The sequence below is a fragment of the Myotis brandtii genome, unplaced genomic scaffold (assembly GCF_000412655.1).
Source record: "Myotis brandtii unplaced genomic scaffold, ASM41265v1 scaffold1186, whole genome shotgun sequence".
In the NCBI taxonomy this organism is placed as follows: domain Eukaryota; kingdom Metazoa; phylum Chordata; class Mammalia; order Chiroptera; family Vespertilionidae; genus Myotis; species Myotis brandtii.
In genome coordinates this window covers 502090-526780 of record NW_005354120.1, presented here as the reverse complement: position 1 = coordinate 526780, position 24691 = coordinate 502090, and the positions used below count along the sequence as shown (strand labels likewise).

Sequence of the window (24691 nt, the reverse complement as noted above, 5' to 3'; positions counted from 1 at the left end):
GGGGGAGAGACCTAGGGCTTTGTTGTTCCATTTATGCATTCATTGGTGGCTTCTTGTATGTGCCCTGACCAGGTGTCAAACCCACAGGTGTCAAACCCACAACCTTGGGGTATCAGGACAACACTCTAACCAACTGAGTTAGCCAGCCAGGGCCACTAGTTTGCTTTTATTAAAACATCATTCATTAAACAAATAAGTACAGTATCTTTTTAAATTTTTATTAAATTTATTGTCTTTTTTAAAATTTTTTGGTTTCAATCCATATAAAGGCAAAGTCTGTATTTTGAGAGAATGGTTTTCATGAATCTAAATGGAAATGGTGAGAAAAAAAGAGAAAGAGAATGGGTAAATGGGTACCTGTCACAGGTTTCTATCAATGTATTTTCAGCTGAATCAGGAACAAGAATGTGTTAAAAAAAAACAACAACAACAACTTAATGATTATGTGAACATGGTGAAATATGTCATTTTAATACATTTTGAAACATTGCAAAACCTTTATGTTGACTGTGTTCTCATTATAAGTTCCCAGTGCCCCGTCCTCCTTGAAGATTGTTAACCCAACACTAGACTCTCTCACTTTGGAATGGGATCCGCCAAGCCACCCGAATGGCATTTTGACTGAGTACACCTTAAGATACCAGCCAAGTAAGTTATTGGGAGAAGGGAAAATGGAAAATATCATTAAAAAGGAAAAAGAAGACTGTTATCTTAAAATACCAACTGGTTATTCTTTATAGCTGTGGAATATGTACATATACCTTCAAGTGTTATTCCAAAAGGAACTTCAAATCATACTTTTTAAAGAAAAATTACATATATGGTATTGAAAATTAAGTATTCTGTAGATTAATACAGACCTTTGAGCATGGGGTTTAGGTAGGTGCTATCATTAGACATTATCTGTAACTAGAAACTAGTAACCCTCATTCATTTGGCACAAGACCTCTGAACATGAGGTTTGGGATTATTTAACAATACATGACTCCACCTGCAAAATCCCTGAGATGAGAAATGCTGTCGTGATTCAACTATAAAATTCCCTTAGCTTAGGAGCCAGTAGAGACTCTATTTCCCCCTCTTATGCCATATTATAGGAACTGTAAGAGGTTATCAGTTATGCCAGGCAAAAAAAAGTCAGTGTGATCCAAACTTGACATTTTTGGTGGACACATTTATTTATAATAGTATTGCTATAACAATTAATGGGAAATGCTCTTTTTTCTTATTGACAGTTAACAGCACCCATGAATTAGGCCCACTGGTAGATTTGAAAATTCCTGCCAACAAGACACGTTGGACTTTAAAAAATTTAAATTTCAGCACTCGGTATAAGTTTTATTTCTATGCACAAACATCAGCAGGATCAGGAAGTCAAATAACAGAGGAAGCAATAACAACAGTGGATGAAGGTAAGATGGGTATGTATAAAATCCATAAAACTATAAGTATTGTGAGACAAAGCTCCTTAACTGCAATGTGTACTTTCTCTTTTCTTCTGACCATGGAGTATTCATCTTACCCAATTAATATAAACACTTATGTGTAATTTCTCATCCAGATATATAAAATCAATTATTTAATTCTTATTAGAATATTACTTGATATTTGTTTTCCAAGTCCATGTGAAAATTTTAAACTTATATTAATATATTGAGGTGAGAGTGGGATATTACAATATTTTGCCACACTTGAATTTGAAGTTCAAGGCACTGTTTTTTCCTTTCTACAACTTTACATATATGCATACACATATACGTACACATGTATGTAATACAAATATATATGCACACACAGACATGCATACATATACTCAAGTAAATATAAGTAATTCAGGTTCTGGTCTTGGTTCACCAGAAAGTGGTTTACTAGTCCACAAATTGATTTAGGTTTTCTAGCAATGAAATGAAATAGTGCGTTTATCAAACGAGCGTGGGACTCTGTACCTTGGTAGGCCATCTGGTACAGAGAAAGCAAAGTAGCTCCATTAAAGTATCTAGAAATGAAATTAATACTTTCATATTTTTTAAAATTATTTTGAAAACCTTTAGATTCAATAAAAATATTGTAAAAAGATTTCCTCTTTTTGCATGTCTCTAAATTGTAGAATTGCTTAAGGATTATTGATTTGATTATCTTCCATAGCATAAGAAATTGACAGTGCTACTCCAAAATTGGTTTGAGATATCCTAAGCCTTCTTATATAATAGGCAAGCATGAATAATGTACCTTAAATGTGGATTTGAATACTGCGTAAGTTTGGGGACACAAATATGTCTTTGTCCCCTGAACCTGATTGGTATACTTCATTCTTCTTGCATGCTTTAGCATTGTAATAAGTGTTTTTATATAGCTTTACATGCTCATGGGTGTGTTACATTTAACTATATAGTGTCCTATTTCTGTTTCCCTTCATTAAAGCTGGTATTCTTCCACCTGATGTAGGTGCAGGCAAAGGTAAAATAATTCATCTGCATGACTTTATACATGTGTGAAATTTGCAATGTTAAACATGGGGAAGTGCAGCATGGGTTAAAAGAGAAAATAAAATAAGCTTTGAAACAACAAAAGAAAGAGCAGATCTTGGCAGATCTTGGCTTTAACATTAATATTTAGTCTTTATACAAATAGAAAGCCACACATTATATTTTTCTAAGACTTCTCTCGAGACTTATCCCTGGTGCAAATCCTAATCTTACCTTTTAATGATATGATTGTGGCTGGATCAGACAGGACCAAAACTGTGGATTTGTCACAGGTCCTCTCTATGGCCATGCCACGTATTAAAGAAATATTAGTCATGTGATGAAAATAGACTGTGAGAAATCAGATCAACAGTTTTCCATTCTGATTTAGCTAGACCCCTCATAGACACAGTGTACACTTTGCTGCATTACACAACACTGTCCATTTGAAATTTTGGCTTAGCGGTCAATACCCTCTATTTACCCTGGGACTAGAAGTCTGCCCACCAGGATTCCCAAGGAGCAAGTCTTTCCGTCCGCCTGCATGCTCTACTCAGTTGTGTTACTCCATCCTGTCGTCACCAAACTGCTCAAGTCTCCTCCTCCTGGGTAATAAATAGTCAATCATCACAATGGATTACTTTTGTTCTTTATCTTGCACAGCACTCTGAGTGAGAAAGATTGGTTGGGAGAATGGTGCTTGAATACATTGTAGTATGTCTTCCATGTGAGGCAGTCCCAAAGATCCCCAGTCTTTCACCCTTGGCTGTGGTTGGTCTGTTAGCCTTGGACATGTTTTCTTGGGGAGAACCTGGGGCCAGGGGTTTTCTTGGGCTTTGACAGACTGAATGAGTACAAATAGGAATGAAAAAAATACCGAGAGAAATCAGTGCTTTGTCCCAAATTATTCAAATCTTGTGAGCTTAGGTCTGATACACATCTTCTATTTTCTTAGAAATCTGTTTATAGTGAGAGTCTTGGTAAATTATAAAATGTAGATTAGATAGATTTTAGAGTGATTGAATAAGAACCGTAGCCATTTTTGCTAATCTTGATATGTTACCTATGTGTTTTTAGACTTGAACAAAGTTGTAAAACTTCAAAATTTTCAAAATACTGTAAAAAGATGTAAACCTCTCTTTTATATGTATTCTTTCCTGGGACAATTAGATAGCAATTAAAATCCTCCGTAGTTTTACAATCATTTACTGCCAGGTCCCCTCATAACCTCCTTGAAGCAGTCCAGAGAAGACCTGGCCTCGCTCCCTGTGCAAAGGATGCCTGGAGTTAAGAGCAGAGTAATTGTGTTGCAACGGGGCTGCCTGTGGAGTGAATCTGAGTTTTCCATGGACTTGTCCTGTTAGAATAGGACATGCAATCCACTGGGGAAAAATACATCACCTGCTTATTTTAATGAATTAAAACTAACTAAAATAAATCTTTATTAAGATAGTTTAGGTTTTATCATTTAATGTTACTCAATTGAATTGCGAGTTGCTTATGATTATAGAGATAAGTAAAAATGGAGTGTCAGAAGGTTCTTGACATCCCCAGTGTTGAAATCTGATGGATCTCATATAAGAAGAGACATAGAATTTAAAATTTAAGAGAAAGCTAAATCTGTCCTCATTTTCTATATTGTTTCTTTTAATAGTGCACCAGTAATTGAACATTGCTTGCATAAAATGATGACATTTTACTGATAAGAATTTAAGCTGATCAAAAAGAAATTGTTGTCCTGGATTTCCCTCCCTTAAAAAATATTTCTTTATTTCAATCTAAGAATAAATTTTATCTTCTCTGTTTTTCTTCTCCAGGTGGGGTTTAGATACTCCCTGAGAGAGGAGAATGAAAGTGTCCCACAGTCCTCTCGAAATTTTAATACTTTTATATATCTTTTATATTTTAATTTGAAGCAGCATGAAAGAGAATAAAGAAGAGATAAATCATTGAGGAAAAACATGTGTGATAGACTCAGCTATAGCAGCACCAGCCTCTAATGATTTTAACTAACTTCTGGTGGAAGAGGGGAAAAGCGATGCATCTAAGTTTAATTTTTTAGTTTTCTGGAAGATTTTAAGCGATGTTAATGAAACCCAAGCTTACACATATATAATTACTTAAGCCACGAAGAAGCCAGGATAATTAATTTACCTGTATTATGCCTACTTTCCCTTTTCCTTACCACTCTCCTCAATTTGATCGTGAAAATACTCCTGAGATCTTCAGGAGTCACTTATTTTGATCCATGTCCTTCTTTTGTTTTCAATATCTCTGTAAGAATTGTAGTTGTTTGGATGCATTTGTTCAATTTCTGTGTCCTTTTAAATACAGGGTGTCCCCCCAAAACTGTACTAGTATACACACTAACAGCTGATGATAGCTCAATGGACATTTCTTTCTTTTCAGATTTAACCCATTGGAATTAATAATGGCAGCCAAAGTGTGTATACATTTTTGGGAGACACCTTGTAGTTTTGTGTCTGGTACTCTAGGAAATAGACCTGTGAAGGCATCTGTAAAAATGAACCGAAGCGCGCAGATAACGGATTTGAGTTAAGGTCTCAGTATTGCTGGTGGATGGACACTGCCTTACTGATAGCTTTTACTTTCTCACCCTTGGGACCAGTCTTCAGAACATGGTTGCGAAGTGACTATTTAGGGCACAGGAATAGGAAGGAACTAATTGGCAAGTCAGAAACTGAACCTGGTTCTTGACCTAATTAGCAGCTGGCAATTAATTAAGAGGAGGACACTGAGGAGCTGGTGACATCCTCTCTGTGGTCAGACTCTCACTATATAATTATATCAGAGTTGGTCCCACTGCTACCAATTAGGTCAAGACACAGGAAAACCTAAGGAACCAGCAAATTAAAATCAAGTTTAAAGTTTACAGTTTTATTTCACCTGAACAACAGCAACAAAAGACTATATAGAGGGTTCAATCAAGTTCAACGTCTAACGTCTACCTGGCAGGTAAAGTGCAATAGCCTTTTATAAGACACTGTGTATCTAGATGGTAAAACACAGCCAGTTAAGACCAACATACGAAGAAGAGTAAACATAGATGCTAAACTAGTTATTTGAACAAAATTGTATATGAACATAGAGGAGTGAACCATTTATTTTGCCAAACAAGATCAGGAAAAACTTCACAAAGAAAGTAATAACCAATTTGGCCTTGAGACAAATACAGAATTTTGGCAGATGAGTCGAGGCGGGGTGTATAAATCATTGGTAAGGTAATAAGCAAAGGCATGGGTTTGAAAGCCTACAGGACCTTTGGGTTACACCCAAAAGTCCAGTTTGGCCCAAATGTAGAGTGACTGGGAAAGAACCTGAGTTGTGACTGAAGAGATGGGTGAGGACACATGATCGACGGCCATGCTTGCCTGGCTAAGGAATTTGTGTTTACCTATCAATAGAGGTCAGGCATCTCCACATTCTAAACAGAAATGTCAGGATTGGACTTGTAGTTTAGAAGCTAAAATGTACAAAGACACAGTAGGAAGAGAGACTAGAATGGACTCCTGAGAAAGCCCAGCTGAGAGAGGACACTAGCACGTCCCAGGAGACAATGTCCGACACATCAGAGGTGCTCAGTGAGTGAGTGTTCAGTAAGAAGGTGGATGAGTGAGGAGTCAAAGCCAGGAGAGTTAGAATTCTCTGACAAAAGTGGCCAGACAGACAACCTCAGAAAATCGCAGTATCTTCTCTGGGTGTCTTTAAGAATAAGTGAAATGTTCTTCTGTTAGAAATATTTCACTATGGTTCTGCCTTCAACATTTTCCATAATTACAGCAGATTAAGTTCCTCAGTTCCATGATCCCAAAAATTTTTAAAGAAAATTAATGTTTTGCCTCGGTTCTTTGCCACTGATGTTTTACACACATGTTCATATTCACAGTCTCTGTTTATTGATCATATTCCTATCGTTATCTATTTCTTCAGGTGCAAAATCAATTATGTCCACATAATTCAATAATCAGTTTTTCTCTCTGCTGTTTCCCACCCTTAGCATGAAGGGGCATACAATATACGTGTGATGGTGAACTGTATCTCAGAGGTCAAGTGCATTATTTAATTTCTTAATATACTTCTCTTTTAGATCTAAGAAGTGCAATTTCATCACATTTTAGATTTATAAGAGGTCTTTAGCTTCTAAATTAGATAACATAATTTGGAATTTAATTTTAGAGTCTGAGTTACCCTTCTGATTTCCTATCCTAGGATGTTTTCTCTGGGATAATAAACTGGTCTTATCAGTTTTAACTACCCAAGTTAATATATCTGTAAATATGTTATTTTAAGTTTAGGCACTTGCAGTAAAGCTGATATAATTGTCAGCTTCAGATGCCCAAGTAACATCTTTTAATAACTATAGGTGCCATCTTTACTCGTAGCAAGTAACCTCCGTAATTTGGTGTTTTAAGATGCTATGTAGGTTGCAGCATGATTTTTCAGAACAGGATATGTAATGAGCACTTAGAAGGTAAGATTGTCTTGCTCTCTGGGATGTGTCAAGTGAATTAGTTCTTTTATTTCTTCTTTCTTAACTTTAGATAAAAGCACATTTGGTGATTCTTTCTGCAGCTGTTCTTCCATGTACCTACCCCTCCAGCATCCTCCAAGCAGGTGTTCCTCACCTGGGTCCCTGAACTTAAAGACGTTTCTGACTCAAATGAGGTCAAAAGCTACTATTGTGAGGAGCATCCTTTCTCACCCCAACACAAATTCTTTAAAGACCCACACTGACATGATAAACAGAATTGGAAGTATTTGTAGTCTGTGACCTCTGACCCCAGCATCTTTCAGCAATCCCATATCCTAAAGACCCACACTGACATGATAAACAGAATTGGAAGTAGCCACCTAGTATTTGCAGTCTGTGACCTCTGCCCCCAGCATCGTTCAGCAATCCCACATCCCGTCATATATCAGTAAACGAAGGCTTTGGTGTTTCCTGGGACTGTATCTAATGGACAACAGTTCACATTATGCAGGACCCATATAATAGAACTCATAGATTTTTAACATTGTGCATCAATCGCTATTTCTAATTATTGACTTATTTCCTAAGGCTGTAGTTTAAAAAATGAAAAACCTGTCTGTAATAAAAGTGAAGTATGCGTGAACCCTAAATGTCAGCAGTAAATTCTAATTCAGTTTTATTTGCAGTTTCAGAGTACTTAGAATTATTTATATTTGTGTGTATGGTGTTGCAATTTGATTGTCTGTCTGTTTTATTTTTCTATTGTATATTTATTTCAAGCAGTAAATCCCAGGATCAGCAAACTTACTGTCGCAGCTGCTGAGACCTATGCCAATATCAGTTGGGAATATGAGGGACCAGAGCATGTCAACTTTTATGTTGAATATGGTGTAGCCGGCAGTAAGAAACAACTTCATTACCCGGTTTTTAATTTGGGGGATACATTTAAAGAGATTAAGAACATTTTAAAGGATTTACTATGGATCATCTTGAAAAATAACTTGATCCAAGTAAATGAGTCAGATTTATCTAAAAAACTTTGTAGTGAACCATTAACCTATGTATGTTACGCATAACCAAAAATCTGTCTTGTTCCTGTTGTTTAAAACGAGGAATGTAAGTTCCATTGCATATGTTATTTTCATATCATGGTACTTAAAACTGTTCTATACCCACAACATGTAAACAAGGGTAATAATGAATTACTATATTTGTAAGTACAATAGAAAAGAGGAAAAGTTTGTTCAAATTGGACCTTGAAGTAGCAGAAATCAAGCAGACTTTAAGTAGTCATTTTGCATATACTACGCAACAAATTTATCAGAGACTGAAGAAAATTACCACTTGTATTTCAATGTTAATATATTCCGAATCAGGCTCCCTACTTACATCCTGGCCACTTCTACCAGGAGATGGGGCAGGTCTAACGCTCAGCAGTTTATGAAAACCCCTTGTCCCCTCCTAACGCAGTGTGCTCCCCACATAATAAGCTGGGTGGCCACGGAATGTTTGTATGAAATGTTGAACATAGTCCAACTCTCTGTTTAGGTCTTAATCAGGCAAATAAATATTTAGTCATTTGGGAAAATTAATGTGTGGGAAAAGTTGAATTTATAATTTGGATAAATTTGAAGGCATTTATGTTTACTAAAAGATTCATCTTGTTAATCTTAAAAGCAAGTCTTCCCAATGTTCATTTAAACTATGTAATATGCAACAGTTCTTTTTATACACATTAGTGGAAAAAGTCAGTAGTGTTTTAAGACAAGGTGTAGGTGAAGAAGCCTTTGTATTAAAAAGAAGATTTAAAACAATGGGCACCTATGCAATCTTGCAACCTGAACATCAATTTTCATGTAGTTCTTCATTTTAATTGATTTATTTGACTCGACCTAAAATGATATACATAATCATCCTACATTTTGTCTTTCACTTATAAAGAATTTTCCTTTCTTGAAGCATTTAAGTGACTTCTGGTCCCTTAAAATATTATAATTTGTTGTTTTTGCAAAATTTCCATAGGCAAAGAAGAATGGAGGAAAGAAATTGTAAATGGTTCTCGGAGCTTCTTTGGGTTAAAGGGTCTAATGCCAGGAACAGCATACAAAGTTCGAGTTGGTGCTGAGGGGGACTCTGGTTTTGTGAGTTCAGAGGATGTGTTTGAGACAGGCCCAGGTGAGGTGCACACCACGCCAGTTCTGCTCATGCTCAGAGGTGCAGCCACCGGCACTCCCGCTGGAGATGGGGGCAAGTGGTGCTGCTCTGGATAGGACTGTGAATGTCTTGCTGTGGGGTCCTGTTGGGTTGGGAGTTGGGCTTTTAATTGTCTTTGGCTCTTTATATGAAATCAATTACAGAATTGAGCAAATCATCTTTTAATGACATTATTGCCAAAACCATTACAAAAACAGCTAAATATGATTCTTAACTTTCATTATTTAGGTAACTCAATCTTTCACATCATTTACATAAATAAACTGTCCCGCGGAGTTAGAATGGAATTTTTGAAATGCTTTTGAAGCTGAAATAACTCATTGATAAAGTCACACTTTTTTCATGTCAAATGTACTGTAGCCCTGCAGAACCTTGCAGTTTGGTTAGACAACTCATGCAAATATTGTTAAATTTCTATAGAACAAGAAATTGTTCCATTTATGTATTTCATTGTAGTTATATATTTGACTGTATATATTTTAGTTATTTGAACATTATCAAAACACATAAGTAATAATTAAAGTCTCTAAAATAAAGAAAAATGTTCATATAAGAGTCAAAAATATTCATATTTGTTCACAAGATGGGAAACAATCCCTGCTTACTTAAATTTAAAGAAGGGCTGTGTGGTATGTGTTCATTTTGTGATTCATACATGTTATGTTCAGTCATTTCATGCATTCTTAAGGAAATGTTGCATTTCCTGTAGAATCTATAGGCAACATGTATTTTTTGTGTCTTTAATTACCCAAGCATTATGATTTTAAAGTCACTTCTTATAATTTAGAAAGTATACAATCAAGAGTGAATTCTTAAAAGAGAGAGAGAGAGAGAGAAACGTGATAATAATTTACTAAACTACATTTTTAAGTATTTATGTTCTAGATTCATAATATATAAAGACAAAAAATTTTCTGTTATTCTGTTCTTTGTATTTTCATATCCATTTGTGTACAAAGTTCTAGGAAAATACTGTATTATACTTAAATGATAAATATCAATTGACAGTATTACAAGATGTTTGTTATCATTGATAACTTTTAATTTCAAAATACTAAAATCTCAAGTAGATATTCTGTCCATTTACAGCTAGAATACTAGCAGTAACAACAGCATTAGCATTTAATCAGCTTTAGTCTATTTCAGGCAAATGGTTTTCATGGCTTTTCTCATTCAGTCCTTACAACAATCCTATGAAGTGGGCAGAGATATTACCCACTTATACAATATGCCAGTGACATATAATGAGAGATGGAATGCCTGCCTGTCACCCAGTTAGAATGTGGGGGAGCTGGGGTTAGAGTCTCAGCCTTCCAACACTGGAGTGGAGACTCTCACTACCCCACACACAGGGTCCCACGGGTCCACACTCGAGGAGAACAAGTGGTCTCAGAAATGATCGCTTAGTCTTCCCAGCTCTTATGGACCCAGGGCCCAGTGAACTCCCAGCTTGCAGATCCAGCTAGAATGAGATTCCACCCATAAAATCAAGGTGTGGCCTTTTATGTCCTTTTATAGGACAGATGGCAAACCCTTTAGAAAAAAAATGTCTTCAGTGTTGCTATATCTACAGTTCCAGCTGCAGCCGACAGGTGGCTCAATTGAGCCGTCACAATGAGTGGACCATTCTTATGTGCCAGCGATGGAGAAATAGGACAAGGCTACAACCAGTTATTGTCACCTTTTACATATAAATGTAACTATTAAGAAGAGTAAATACTGATTGAACCCTAGTGACCTTAGTTAGTATATTACCTCCTGGAGCAAATATGTATTGTAAATCCAACTTCCTATTTTCCCAGTTTCACTGCTCTGTCCTATAGGGCCACTGGGTTAAAACTCCAGTGTGAAAGCATTGTCTTCTACGGCTCTTGCTTCTCCTCCCCTCCATGCTACGTTCTGAGATTGAATGTCAGTGCTGGGCATGGAAGCATACCGTTCTGGCTAATTTTTTAACTTTGCATTAATGAGCCACTTCCTAAGTTCTTCTAATTTCAGGAACTAGACTCAACTTTCATCTACACTTGTTTTATGAATCTTGTTCATCTGACACCACCCCTGCCTTTGATAGTCTGAATATTTAAGATGTATTTCTCCGTTTTTTCCAGTGGCACCAAAGTTGAACACCAAATCAAACAGGACTATCCGCAGGGTCCTGATGCTGTACCTCTTACCCACACTCCCGTTAGGCCCCCACCTCCTCTTCCTGCTTTCTCATCTCTTTCCCTCAATTACCCTATCTCTTCCTCTCAAATCACAAAGGATGTAAAGCAGATTGTTTTTTCTGAGGCCTGTCAGCTGCCTCCAAACTTTAGCCAAGGTAATTTTCCCCCTTTCTATACATTTCTAACTATTTTCATGGAACAGGGCATTTTTATATATAATGGATTTTTAAATTTTTTATTGATTTCAGAGAGGAAGAGAAAGGGAGAGAGAGATAGAAACATCAGTGATGAGAGAGAATCGTTGATCGGCTGCCTCCTGCAAGTCGCCCACTGGGGATCCATCCCACAACCCGGGCTGACCAGGAATCAAAATGCAACCTCCTGGTTTATAGGTTGACGCTCAAACACTGAGCCATGCTGGCTGTGCTATAATGGATTCTTTATAGACATTTATCCCACTGTGTCTTCCATGCTCATTTTATTAGTCTAAGTAGAACATTTTCCTCAGAGATCTACTAGCACAGAGCACAGATTATCCACAAGACACCAAGCAATGCCATAGCAGAAGACTGTTGTTAAAAATAACTTCTAGGAAACAAAGTGAATTTCATTCCTCTGGCTTATTTTCTTTTTTCACATTCTTGATATTTGTCTTTTGTTTAATTTATGGCTTTCTGGATTACCCAAGTAATACATAACATAATTTTTATAAAGGTTTTAGATAAATTGAAAATCCTCTTTCTCTCTTCAACCCAGTCTTACTAGTAACCCACCCATTGAAAATCAGATTCAATAAGAAAAATCCCCATGGCTTCATTCTGTGTGTGTGTGTGTGTGTGTGTGTGTGTGTGTGTGTGTGTGATGCATAACTTGGGTTTGTAAAATCATCTGTAGTTAAGATGATTTTAGAGTGTCCTGGGAAGACTTGAAGCCTTTTTAGTCATTGTGGACTTTAGGTCCATTCTTATATGGATAGTAAGCCAATAAAAGTTATTTTAACTTAAATAGTTTTGTTTCATATCAATTTCCGGTGCACTTGTGTGTGCATGTATGTATGTGAGTATGAGCACACATATGCACCTGTTAACATTCTGTGTCTGCCTAATTTTAAATAATGAATGGGATAGTGAAATATTTGGCACTTTTTTCTTTAGACATAGAGGAGGCAATAATTTAAGGTGAATCTGGATGTTCCTTTATCAACTGTCAATGAAACATTTCCACTTTTTGCATAGTAGCAAGCTGCCAGTTCAATTTGACAGTCACCATCTTTATAAGACAATGTTTGTGCTAGTTTTTTAGAATCTTACTGCATTTTGCCTTTATCAGTTGCATTTAATTAGTGGAAAATGTAAAGACAGATACTATTTATGACAAAGCTGTAAATCATGAAGTATACTAAAAACTCTTCAACTTCAATCAAAAGTTCAATAGATTTACACCGGTTGGTTTGGGGTTCAGTTTTGAAGAAAAAGCATACAAAGACCACGTGAGAATTGACAGAAATACACTGCCAAAGAGTATGTAGTGATGGACTTCTAAACTGTTTTTACCTTTCTCAGAATACAAAGTCCCTACAACATTTTATTCTTGTAAAGAATTCTGCAGATTTGATGTCTGGGCATGTTTTCAGGAAGGCATTACAACGGTAGAACATAATGGCTACTACCATGTACCCTGGAGTCAGACAGGCTTGGGTCAAACTCCAGCTCTTGAGCAAGTTCTTTACCCTGTCTGGGCATGGATCTATTTCCCATGCTTATCTCAAAGGATTGTTGTGAAGATTAAATGAGATTTTTTTTCCTCCCAGCACAGTGCCTTGCAGAGAGTAAGAGTTTCACAATGTGAGCTCTCATTATGACCATGTTCATCATCATCACCATCATTATTGTTGTACCTGTGTGGAAGGGGAGCACTGTGTATACTGGTGCTTACGTTGTATCAAGTTATGATACAACTCAAATCCCCTCTAACCCATGAGGCACAAGGGGAAAGGCTACTGGCATTTGATTTGTAGCCTTTATTAAATACATTATATTCCAGATAATGTATTTCCACTTCTCGTTTGATTTCTTAAACACACATCCACATATTTTTCACATTCCTCTTCACACTTGATTTTAAGCATTTCATTTTTCTCCCTGCATTTTGTGTGGAGAAAAAAAGGCAATGAGGTGCCACTTTTGTACAGATATCAGAACCTAGGATACATGTAGCCATGCTTATTTCTGCATCCAGAGATCACATTCACCTAAGCCAATATTGTTAAGTATATTCAAAAGAAATTCAATCAAATTAAAAGCATGACAGAGGCATGCTTATGAATCTAAAGAAGAAACCCTTTTATCTTTATTATGGTCAAAAGAGAAAAAGGCCTTTAAAAAAGTTTTATACCAATTTATTTAAACAAATCCTCATGGCGTGTCTGAATAGCCATTGATGCTGCACTTTGTCCCATTTGATTGACACTCTTGAATAATACTAGAAATGCTCATTATTCCATGTTTTTCTTAGGAAATTTGGTTGGAAAAGAGGCTTCACATTTATTGACTCAAACAGAATAGATGAAGACGTAAAGAACATGTATACATGTGAATGAGTATTTTCTGTCTGAACTGGTCACTATTCCAGTAATGATGCCTCTGATCAAGATATACTCCAAAGTCTTTTAATATGTTTGTATTGATTTCATAGAGGAAGGAAGAGGGAGAGAAAGATAGAAACATCAATGATGAGAGAGAATCATTGATTGGCTGCCTCCTGCACGTCCCCCACTGGGGATCGAGCCTGCAACCCAGGAATGTGCCCTGACCGGGAATCAAACCGTGACCTCCTGGTTCATAGATTGGCGCTCAACCACTGAGCCATGCCGGTTGGGCTCCAAGGTCTTTTAAATGGATCCTAAGCAATATTGATCTTTTGAGGGTAAATTGGATTTTTCAGAAATTTGCAAAAGTTATTCAGAACCATCTCTTATAAATAAGATGAATAGCAAAGGAGATGAATAACAAATCTAAGTAACGTTTTGAGTGAAAATTGAGACATAAAATCATAAGGCTGGTTCCAGTCTTATATGGACAGTTTTCTTATGTGCAAAGTTTTCTTTTTTTAACAGATTTCCAAAACATTTTGAAAAATGGCAGCATCATTGCAATATTTTAGCCTCCAAAGTGCTGCCTTTGAAGGAAAAAATACTCCATTAGATGTATACATTCTGTTCTGCTTAAAATTCAGTCTTATATTCTTACCATGGTACTTAATGAACAATTTATCTTATAAACAGTAAATTTGTTCATTTGTTTCTCATACTTGAAATAACTGTGAACATAATGTTCAGCAGGATTTGTTGGCATTTAATGGTATTATCATTCAGATTTCTCTATTTGAATTGTTTTAATTAAGATTTTTCAAAGTGAAGTACTTATACATGGTTGATAACTGACAGATTCCAATTTGGGGCCACATGTAAAACATATAAAAGTTTATATACTATAGCGATTTATTATACAAGAGACTCCAACATCTCTCTCTTAACCCATTCCCACTGACGCCATCCATTTGCTTTCCAGCAATGGCAAGCCGACAGGTGGACATTGCGACTCAAGGCTGGTTCATTGGTCTCATGTGTGCTGTCGCTCTCCTTATCTTAATTTTGTTGATCGTTTGCTTCATCAGAAGAAACAAGGGTGGTAAATATCCAGGTAAGAAATAAAGATTAAAATTTCCTTATAATGCTGCCTAATTATCCACTGACGTAAAAAGAAATCATGAGGGTAAATCATGTAGCTTGCAATAAGTATATCTTTACAAAGCCATAAACTTGGACTTCCTGTTCAAACAATTTTTTATCTTTTTTTTATCTAATGGGAGCCTACACATTGTTGAGGGTCAGAAGACATCTGGTGGGAGTACATTAATCTGTTCTTTGAAGTTATTAGTGACTCTGCTTCCTTAGGCTCCACATAAGTCATAGGGGCCAAAATAGCACCTACAACCAACAGGCAGAGGGTGAAGGTACCAGAAGTCTCCCCAAGGAAATAATGCATGAATGGCGCCCTTATGTCATGATGTTGAACATTGCTTTCCTTATAAGGTTAATGTTATATAACCCATATGGTTGTGTAGAAGTGTTTTCTTTTCACTGCTGTGTATCTCAAAGAGTACACTGGTAAAACCTTTGAATAAGGAAAACACGAGAGCAATAGATAAGAATGTCATTTTGAAATTTTCAGTTAAAGAAAAGGAAGACGCCCACCCTGATCCCGAAATCCAGCCCATGAAGGAAGATGATGGCACTTTTGGGGAATACAGGTGAGCCTCTTCTCCCCAGCCCGCACCTTCCCGGCGCTGCGGACACCGCACTGGTCCCCGGGGATAGGGTCGCACCGGGAACAGCTCTCCCTGCTGTTTCACATTTTCTTCAAATGTTCGTTCATCAGCACTTCCATGTCTAAATGTGTACACATCCCTCGCAGTTAAAATAGTCTCTCGCTTTCATTAAAGAACAAATTTCCAGTGTAGTCACAGGTTTAAGGTGGAGTGTCGTCCACTCTGTAGTATTATCCAGAGGCCTTTGCTGTATTGATCAGCCTAGCACAGTGGTTGTGTTACAAAAAGAGTTAAAACAACAATAAAGACCCCACAAACCTGCTTCTGTAGTATTATCCAGAGGCCTTTGCTGTATTGATCAACATAGCATAGTGGTTGTGTTACAAGAAGAGTTAAAACAACAATAAAGACCCCCACAACCCCGCCTTGTAAAGAAAACTATACCTGTTATCTTCTAAATGGTGCTTTTAAAAATCAGTGTTAGTCTTTAATCTTGGATTAGATTTTTTTTTCCAAAACAAAAACCTATAATTCTGCCCCTTAATCATGAAATGATGACTAGTTTGTTTTAGAGGCTGTTCTTGTTAGTTTTAGATAGCAGTGTTATGCTAGATTCATAAAATGATGAAAGGAGTGATTCCTCTGACATGTCAAACTTTATCATGTCCAAACATCCAGTAAGGATAGTTCTATCCTTCCTGTTTCTCAAACCAAAAATCTTGGCATTGTTTTTCTTCTCTATTATTCCATATCTAATTCATCAGAAAACCCTGTCTGTGGTACATTCAAAATATGTCCATTATCTCACTCCTGGGTGATTGCCATGGGCCCCCTGACTTCCTAGAGCAGGGGCAGCAAACTTTTCCTGGAAAGGGCCTGATAGCAAATACCTGACTTTACAGGGCACACAGTCCCTGCTGCAACTCTATGCTCCTGCTGTTGCAGGGCAGAAGCTGTCACAGGTAATGGGTAATAAATGGGCATGGCCAAATTTTGCTGTTTGCCAACCACTTCTCTCCAGGGGAGGCTGTTCTCAACACTGATGACTGTAATCCTTTTAAAATGTAAGATCGTGTCACTCGTCCATTGGAAACCCTCCAGTAGCTTCCCATCTCACCAGTTAAAGACAGAATCCTTACAGTGTCCTCCTACAAGGAAGGCCCTGATCCAGTCAGCTCTCTAGCCCTATCTCCTCCCTTTTACTTTCACTCATTCCTCCATCCTCCATCTCTCTCTCTCTTTCTCTCATTCAGCTCCAGCCACACAAGCTCTTCTCTGTTCCTAGAACATTCTAGGCTTGCCTCCACCTCCGAGCATTTGTACTGCTTGTTACTTCTGCTGGAGTCTCTCTGCCTCCAGCTATCCACCTGGATAAGTCAACTCTTTTAAGTCTTTGATCAGGTGTCACTTCTTAATGAGGCCTTCCCTGGACATCCTAATCCTATTTACATGTCAACCTTTCACACCCTCCCCTGGCACCTCCCGTCCTCCCTGCTCAGCTCTCTGTTTTCCATGGCACTAATTACCTTATGATATACTATACAACTACTCTTTTAAATATGTTGATTGTTTATGTCTATGTTTTCCCTACTAGAAGTAGCTCCATGAGGTCAGGGTTTCAGTCTATTTTGTTTGCATCCCCACTGACTAGAACGTTATCTGTCCTACAATAGGCACTCAATAAACATTTATTAGCTAATGAATGGCAGCATGGATGGATCAAAGAAATGCCATAGACTAGAATTTCCTGTGTATTTCTTGGAACACTAGTTCCACAGAGCAGAATAAGATGAAGAGTAAGAATCCAGGTGACAGAATTCTGCTCATTATTGAACTCTTCAGGGAAATTAAGTGTCTCATCAAGTCATGAGCAATACTTCACAGGAAATATTCAAGCAAAGCCTGTAAGTTAATGACCAAAGATGTGCAAGTTATTCTTGCAGCAGGTTGGAGAATGGATGCTATGTCCCCTGAAGTGCCCCAAACACAGGCCACCCTAAGGTTCTGTGATACTTTCCCAGTTGTTTATTAGTAGTGGTGATAATATGGTTTATTCAGTTTATAACAAAAACTTGTGTTTTATTTGAAACAGGTAGTTTTCAATAGCACATGTGAACGTCTTATTAAGCTACTACTTTTTCCAATCTTAAGGTTTTATTCTTGGGGAAATATTGAAAACACTAGTAGGAACTATTGGCAAAAGAGCCAGAATATTTGTGCATCTTAAAATATTTGTATCTCAGCTGGAAGTGAAAGTCATTCTCAAAAACAAATGGAGCAATAAAGTCCTTGTACAAATTGGTGGGTGAAATACATCTAAGGCAACCTCTCTTTTTACATTAAGCCTTTTTATTTTTTACTAATTTTGTTTATGTTTTTTTTTTATTTTGCCTGTATTTTTGTTCTTTGAAAGAAAGAAAAATGTTGTCATTGCCTTTCTTTCTTTCTTTTTTTTTTTTAAAGCCAAATGTTACCAGTTAAAGAATAGGTCAATGTGCATATGTAGTTACATGACCAGATGAGTGGATGTTCTAAACATAATGATTACTCTTCCCCTTCCAGAGGTTCAACAGAGAAATAAAGGGTAAATTGGTCTTATAAGATTTATTAAATTACCCTCCCTAGATTCCCATCTGACATGGATAGGCTGCGTGCCACACTTGGGAGAGGAGGAGAGGGGTAAAGAGGATACAAGAAATGCTTGCTTTTGCATTTTTGGAATCAGTCACGCTCTAGAATATATTGACATGCCATTAGTAGCACACACATAGTTCTCTTAAGTTAAATTGTGTCTCTTTCAAAAATAATAAATCTTTACCCATTAACTAAAATTCTTACAGAAAGAAATACTATATACTATCAGTATAAGAATTTTGCTTTTCTTCTTAGGCTATTTTCATTTGTTTCTTCTGCATCCTTTTAATGGAATTTGTAGGTCTCTTGAAAGGTAAGGTTAAAGTTTACAAGTCTGGCCTGCACTCAATAACAAAATTATTTGAAATGCAGGATTTTGCTGTTGCTTCTTGCTCAGAAAAAAAAAAATCCGTATTTCACACTTAACCAAAATCATTCTCCATTCATATCCAAGGAATCAAAGATACCACACTGTTTAACATACTAACTTCTCTACTTGCCATAATCTTTACCCCCTTTGGAATTCAAAATAGTGGTGATTTTTATCTTTCTTCCGTTCTTCCTTTTTTAATGCTTGTGATTATTTCTGAACTGTTTCTAAATCAGGAGCCTGAATCTGACATTGATAGACATGCACAATAAGAAGCCATCCACCTACTGAAGATTTCATGATTAAGCCATTTCTGTGCCTGATTTTCATTCCAGCCACACCCCAGTCATTGGAGTCAACCTGATGATTAGATTTGGCTAGAGAAGCTTGGGACTCCATCTGCTTTATCATAATCGGCATGCATGATCTTTCAGAAGAAAGCATTTTATCAAAATGCCAGTCTTGACGAAAATTTCTTTTTCTTCCAGTGATGCAGAAGACCACAAGCCTTTGAAAAAAGGCAGCCGAACACCGTCAGACAGGACCGTGAAGAAAGAAGACAGTGATGATAGCCTTGTTGACTATGGAGAGGGAGTGAATGGCCAGTTCAATGAGGATGGCTCCTTCATTGGACAATACAGTGGTAAGAAAGAGAAAGAGCCAGCTGAAGGAAACGAAAGCTCAGAGGCACCTTCTCCGGTCAACGCCATGAATTCCTTTGTTTAATTTGTAAGCTCTTTGCCAATATCCCGTTCCTCTTAGAAGGTTTATCTTAAGCACTTGTCAGGCAGCCTTCTCATACTGTGAACATAGAGGCAGAAAGTACACATTCTACTGTATGTTAGCACTATGAGAACAGTTCGAGCAAGAACATAACTCAGTCAAATGATATGTGAATGTGAACTGCAGTGCAAAGGGCATACTTTTTCATTCACAATAGGCATTCTTGATTTTCTCAGAACTGAGAAAAATAATACACAGATCATGTTATTCCCTCTTCAGGATACAGTTCAATATGATGCATGAAAAATGCTGCACAGTTAAAGGACAGACCTGTGTGTGCTATGAAAACATGGTTTGATACTTTGTTTATACTGTTCTCAGCTGAACCCCCTAAATATGAATTCCGTTTTCATTGTCAAGAGTGTTACTGTAGTATTCTCTAGAACTTCAATGTCTTTGTGGACATTGCTGTGAAATTGGTGACTCTGTGTCTAGCTGTTAGTCTTTTTGGGAGACTGTTAGGAACAGGATGTACAGTATATACTTGCTAAATGAGTTAATCACGACCGTCGCATTTGCTGATGCTTACTGAGACTCTGTTACCTGCTCTTTGCTCTTGTTACCTCGTAGCCTTCTTAATCTTCCAGGTATTACAGCAGTACAGTGTTCTACTTTTTACATCATCTCTATGTTCAGTTGTTTTTAGGCATAAACAAGGTGTATTGCAATGCATTTTGGCATTAGTGCCAGACAAAAAGAATCACAGACGAATCACTCCCATTCAATTTCAAAACGTATTCCAGAAAGCACAGGGCAAGACACATGCAGTGCCTTCAGACAAGCATTCCATAACACATGGCCTTCTGCCTCGAAGGTACAGTTGACTCAGAGTCCTAGATTACTGTCATGGTCTAAAAGTAACTTCTAAAGAGCAGAGATCATGAAAACTTGCAATGCTGGAAAAAAAAGGAAATGTGAAAAATAAAATTAGTAAGACAACTTATTTTAAGGAGCATTTCCCCATCCCATAAAAAGAGAAACGTTATCACCAACTGGATACATGATGATTTGGGGGGGAGAAGGGGTCTTTTATAGTTTCTACTAAAACAAGTCCCATTCAGTAAGAAAGATGTCAACTTGGTGTAAATTTTTAAAAACCACAAGTTATTCCAAAACTAAAAGCATACAACAGCATGCCACCAGGAATATATTCTTCTTTAAGCCTTTACCTATGTGGCAACTTTTGAAACTCTCTGCATTAAAAGACCTGTATGCAAACTGCTGTGGACACATTTCAGAATCTACAAAACCGGGTAAGTGCTAACAAGGCCCAGAGTCAAGCGGATTACTATCTGCAGCTTCAAAACACCCATATATATGCTACCATATTTATAAACAATATCTATCAAATGGTTTGCCTCCACATAGGAAATTCTATAACAACCTATGGTTGAAGGAATGCTCAGTTTCATTTGCCAATAAATTGGTTTCTCATAACTTGCATCAAGTTTAATTTTAAGTAAAGCTTTTTATATGTAGATATTTTGTTGAATTTGTACATACACTTAAAATGTAGATGCTATATGCTTATAGGTATCACATACAAATAAACATGCAAACAGTGTTTATGTTGTACTGTATAAGAAGTTAGCTAATTAATACAGTGCATGGGATCGGAAAGCATTTCAATACCTTTGGGTTTTTAGTTTCCTCTTTTGCTGTGAAACTGAACTAGTGAACTATCCTACACATGGACAGCAAGTTTCTAGATGAACTCCTCCAAGCTTTGCCTGTGGGGCTCAGTAACCTAGTCATGTGGCATCTTTGATACATGTGGGTAAAGCACAGTTTGAAGCAATCCCAGGTAAAGATGGCCCTAAATGCTTGTGTGTCTCCTCCTCTGCTTTTCACAGACCAGCCTTTCTAATGGAACCGGGCTTGCCTTGGTATCAGAGAGCACAAAGATAAACGTTACTTTAAATTTGCCAGTGTTTGGGGGAAACAATAAGAGTACAGGTTTTACTCTTCCCTAACGGTAGATGCTAAATTTATCTGTGCATGAAGGGATCACTTCTGTAATAGTGCAACAGATTTTGTATTAAAAGTTAAATGTGGTTTTAAAAGTCCCTCTCTTTTGTAATATATCATGTTCCTAGTGGAGTGTGAGTGTCCGATGGTATATGTAACGGTACAGGCAAGTACGGGGTTTTCCATCAAAAAGTAACTATTAAACAATTTTGATCTCTTTGTGATTTTTAACTTTTTCAAACATATATTTCCTAATGTTTTAAAAATAAGGAAAATTTTTATTTTTACTTTTTAAAGCGCACTATATGCAGAGAAAATCAAACACAAAACTGGACACATTATAACACAGAAGTAATAACATAGGGCTTATCCAAAAAATGTCGATGAAACGCGGGAGTAGCTATTTCCAGCCTTTGAGACACAGTCTGAGAAATCAGGGGCTGCTTCCTTTCCTGGAGCCTGCCCCCCACAGGCCTGGTTCCAGGCCTCGCCAGCCTGGCTCCCGCTGGCCGAGATCGCCACTCTCCAGCCACAGACACCTGCAATGCCTCACCCTTTCCTTCTCGATGAGACAGCTTGGGCACTTACAGATGTTTACGGGTATGTCTTCCACTTGCTTCTCCTCGGCCCTGTTCCTTCCATCATCTCAAACCTGTCTAGCTCTGTGAACTGCCAACCTCCCGTTTGTCCCGCTGTTCCACCACCTGCCCTTATTCACCTGTGCCCTGGTCCCAGCTTTCCACCCACAAGACCCCCTGCTGGCACAGAGCTCCCCCTAACAGTTATTTGGATAACAGCATGCTACAGTAGTCACCCGCTTATCCACGCAGGATATGTCCAGGAACCCCAGTGGGTGCTTAAAACCTCGGATAGTACCAAACCCTTTACATACTATGTTTTTTCATATACATACATATCTATGATAAAATTTAATTTATCATTAGGCACAGTAAGAAATGAATAACAATAACTAATGGTAAAATAGAACAATTATAGCAGTGATGGCGAACCTATGACAATAGGTTCTCATTTCCCCATCATTTTTTTGGTTGGTTTTTCTTTGTTAAATGGCATTTAAATATATAAAATAAATATCAAAAATATGTCTTTGTTTTACTATGGTTGCAAATATCAAAAAATTTCTATATGTGACACGGCACCAGAGTTAAGTTAGGGTTTTTCAAAATGCTGGCACGCCGAGCTCAAAAGGTTCGCCATCACTGAATTATAGCAATATACTATAATGAAAGTTATGTGCATGGCTTTGGGACCATTATGAAGTAAAATAATAACTAGAATACAAACACTGATACCAGACCGTCGACCTGATAATCACGACACTATTAAGTGACGAATGGGCGGGAGCATCTACAGCGTAGAGACGAGGGACAGGGGAATGATTCACACCTCATGCTGGACGGAGCAGGATGACGCCTGGTGGTTTGCCGTTTAAAACTCATGACTTGTTTATTTCTGGAATTCTCCAATTAATAGTTTGGGACAACCATTGACCGTGGGTAACTGAAATAGTAAAAGGCAAAATTGCGGGTAAGGGGGACTGCTGAATGTCAGTCGACAGTAAAATGCTCTACAAACCTTAGGATTTCTAGCACTGAGAGCATTCCCTTCGGAACAGCACTTCACACTGTTGGCCCGACTCACAGTCCCCATCCTGAGGACGCTCATCAGGCACAGCTCTGCTCAGCAGCAGGGGCTGGCAACCCGGAAGCCTGACCGCAGAAAGCGTTGGTCCATTGACACCTTCTGGTTCAGATGATCTATAATGGGCCTGGCTTACTGTTAATGGCGAGTTTTGGAAATGGCTTGTGGAGGCAAGAGGCATACAAAGAACTGAATTCTCACCCAAACTCAGCAAATCTCTCCCTCTCACAGATATTTCTACACGTTGCCACCAGGGGGCTCCCGTGCTTCTCTCAGTGCAAAAGAAACTGGGACTGGGCTGAAAGGGGGGGCTGGGGGGGGTGGGGGGGCGTGTCCTTCATATGTCCCCCCTTTCTCTAGAGCATGCCATTTTGACTGCCACCAGTGCTTTGATGTTGTGTGATTGATTGGCCTGCACAAAAAACACAGTTTACACACACACCGCTTTTCTTTCTACACTTTTTTTTAAAGCAGGAGAGGGTGAGAATACTACCAGAGTGTTTACATTGAGAAAACAAATAGTTCCCAGGTTGAGATAGAAAGAGACCAGAATATACATTCCAACTCTGCCATCAGCTAACTGTGTAACCATGTGTAAATGAAACCCCCCTCTCCTCCCATCTCTAAGCCTCCATTTCTTAAGAAAACAGATGATTTCTAATACCCCTTTCTGCTTAAATCCCATGGTTCTAAACCGCCCCCCCCCAAAACACACAAAAAAACAAACCAAACTTATTTAGAGCACCTATGACAGGTATTTGCTAAGTGGGGAGGACACAAGATGAGCTAAACCAGATGTGGTTTCTGCTCCCATGGTGCCTGGAGTCTGTTGTGAGAAGACAGACATTAATCAAATAACCACCTAAACGAATGTGTAATTCCAAACTGAGCTAAGCCCTATGAAGGGAAGGCACGCTGTTCTGTGAGAGCACCATGGAGGAGGCCGACCTGTGCAGAGTGGTCAGGAGCTCCCTGAGGAAGTGCGAGCTGAGAGCTGGGGGACAAGTGGGAGAAGAGAAGGAGAGACGAAGGCCCGTGTGCTAGCGGCAGACTCTGGGGCCAGGCCATGCTGGAACCTGAGGACCACAGGACAGGTTTTTGTATTTATTCAAGGAGCAGTGGAAAGTGGGGGGTAATTACAGCCGTTGAAGGGAGGAGTTCTATGATCAGATCTGTGTTTGGGGAGGAGGCAGGATTCCTGGGCTTCAGTGTGGAGAGCGGGTTGGAGGGGAGCCAGAAGACTGACAGGAAGGCACCAAGAAGCTTCGCAGCAATGTAGTCAAGAGATGGCACAGTTAGGATCTGGGTGGTAACGAGAGAGGAGGAGAGAAGTGGTGGATTCTAAAGATATTCAGGAAGCAAATTGATGGGAGTAAGAGATAGGCTATGGGAAGTTGAGGGTAAAGGAGGCTCTTAGATTTCTTATTTGCATAACCAGATATGAGGTTCACTGAGGTAGGAACATCAGAAAAGAACCAGAATCGGGGTAAGTTATGAGTTCAAGTTATCAAGTGAGGAGTTTGAAAAGCCTCTGAGACAGCCAAGTAGAAATGACTAGTAGGAATTGGATATATGGGCTTAATGCTCAAAAGAAACATGTAAGCTGATG

General features: G+C 38.1%; 1 protein-coding gene across 25 annotated transcripts in view; it reads left to right on the top strand.

Moving 5' to 3' along the window:
- NRCAM (neuronal cell adhesion molecule) overlaps positions 1-21639 on the top strand; it is a 211018-nt gene extending 189379 nt beyond the window's left edge. For 9 of the 25 annotated variants that reach the window (XM_014530890.1, XM_014530884.1, XM_014530906.1 and 6 more), the window contains 8 exons: positions 526-648; positions 1236-1421; positions 2422-2457; positions 7738-7857; positions 8980-9132; positions 14906-15037; positions 15569-15647; positions 19158-21639. In XM_014530890.1, coding sequence (XP_014386376.1) covers positions 526-648; positions 1236-1421; positions 2422-2457; positions 7738-7857; positions 8980-9132; positions 14906-15037; positions 15569-15647; positions 19158-19395 — 1067 coding nt within the window. In that variant the 3' untranslated portion in view covers positions 19396-21639. The remainder of the gene's footprint in view (positions 1-525; positions 649-1235; positions 1422-2421; positions 2458-7737; positions 7858-8979; positions 9133-14905; positions 15038-15568; positions 15648-19157) is intronic. The other 16 variants (XM_014531021.1, XM_014530917.1, XM_014530934.1 and 13 more) reach the window with 15 other exon arrangements.
- The last annotated feature ends 3052 nt before the right edge of the window (positions 21640-24691 follow it).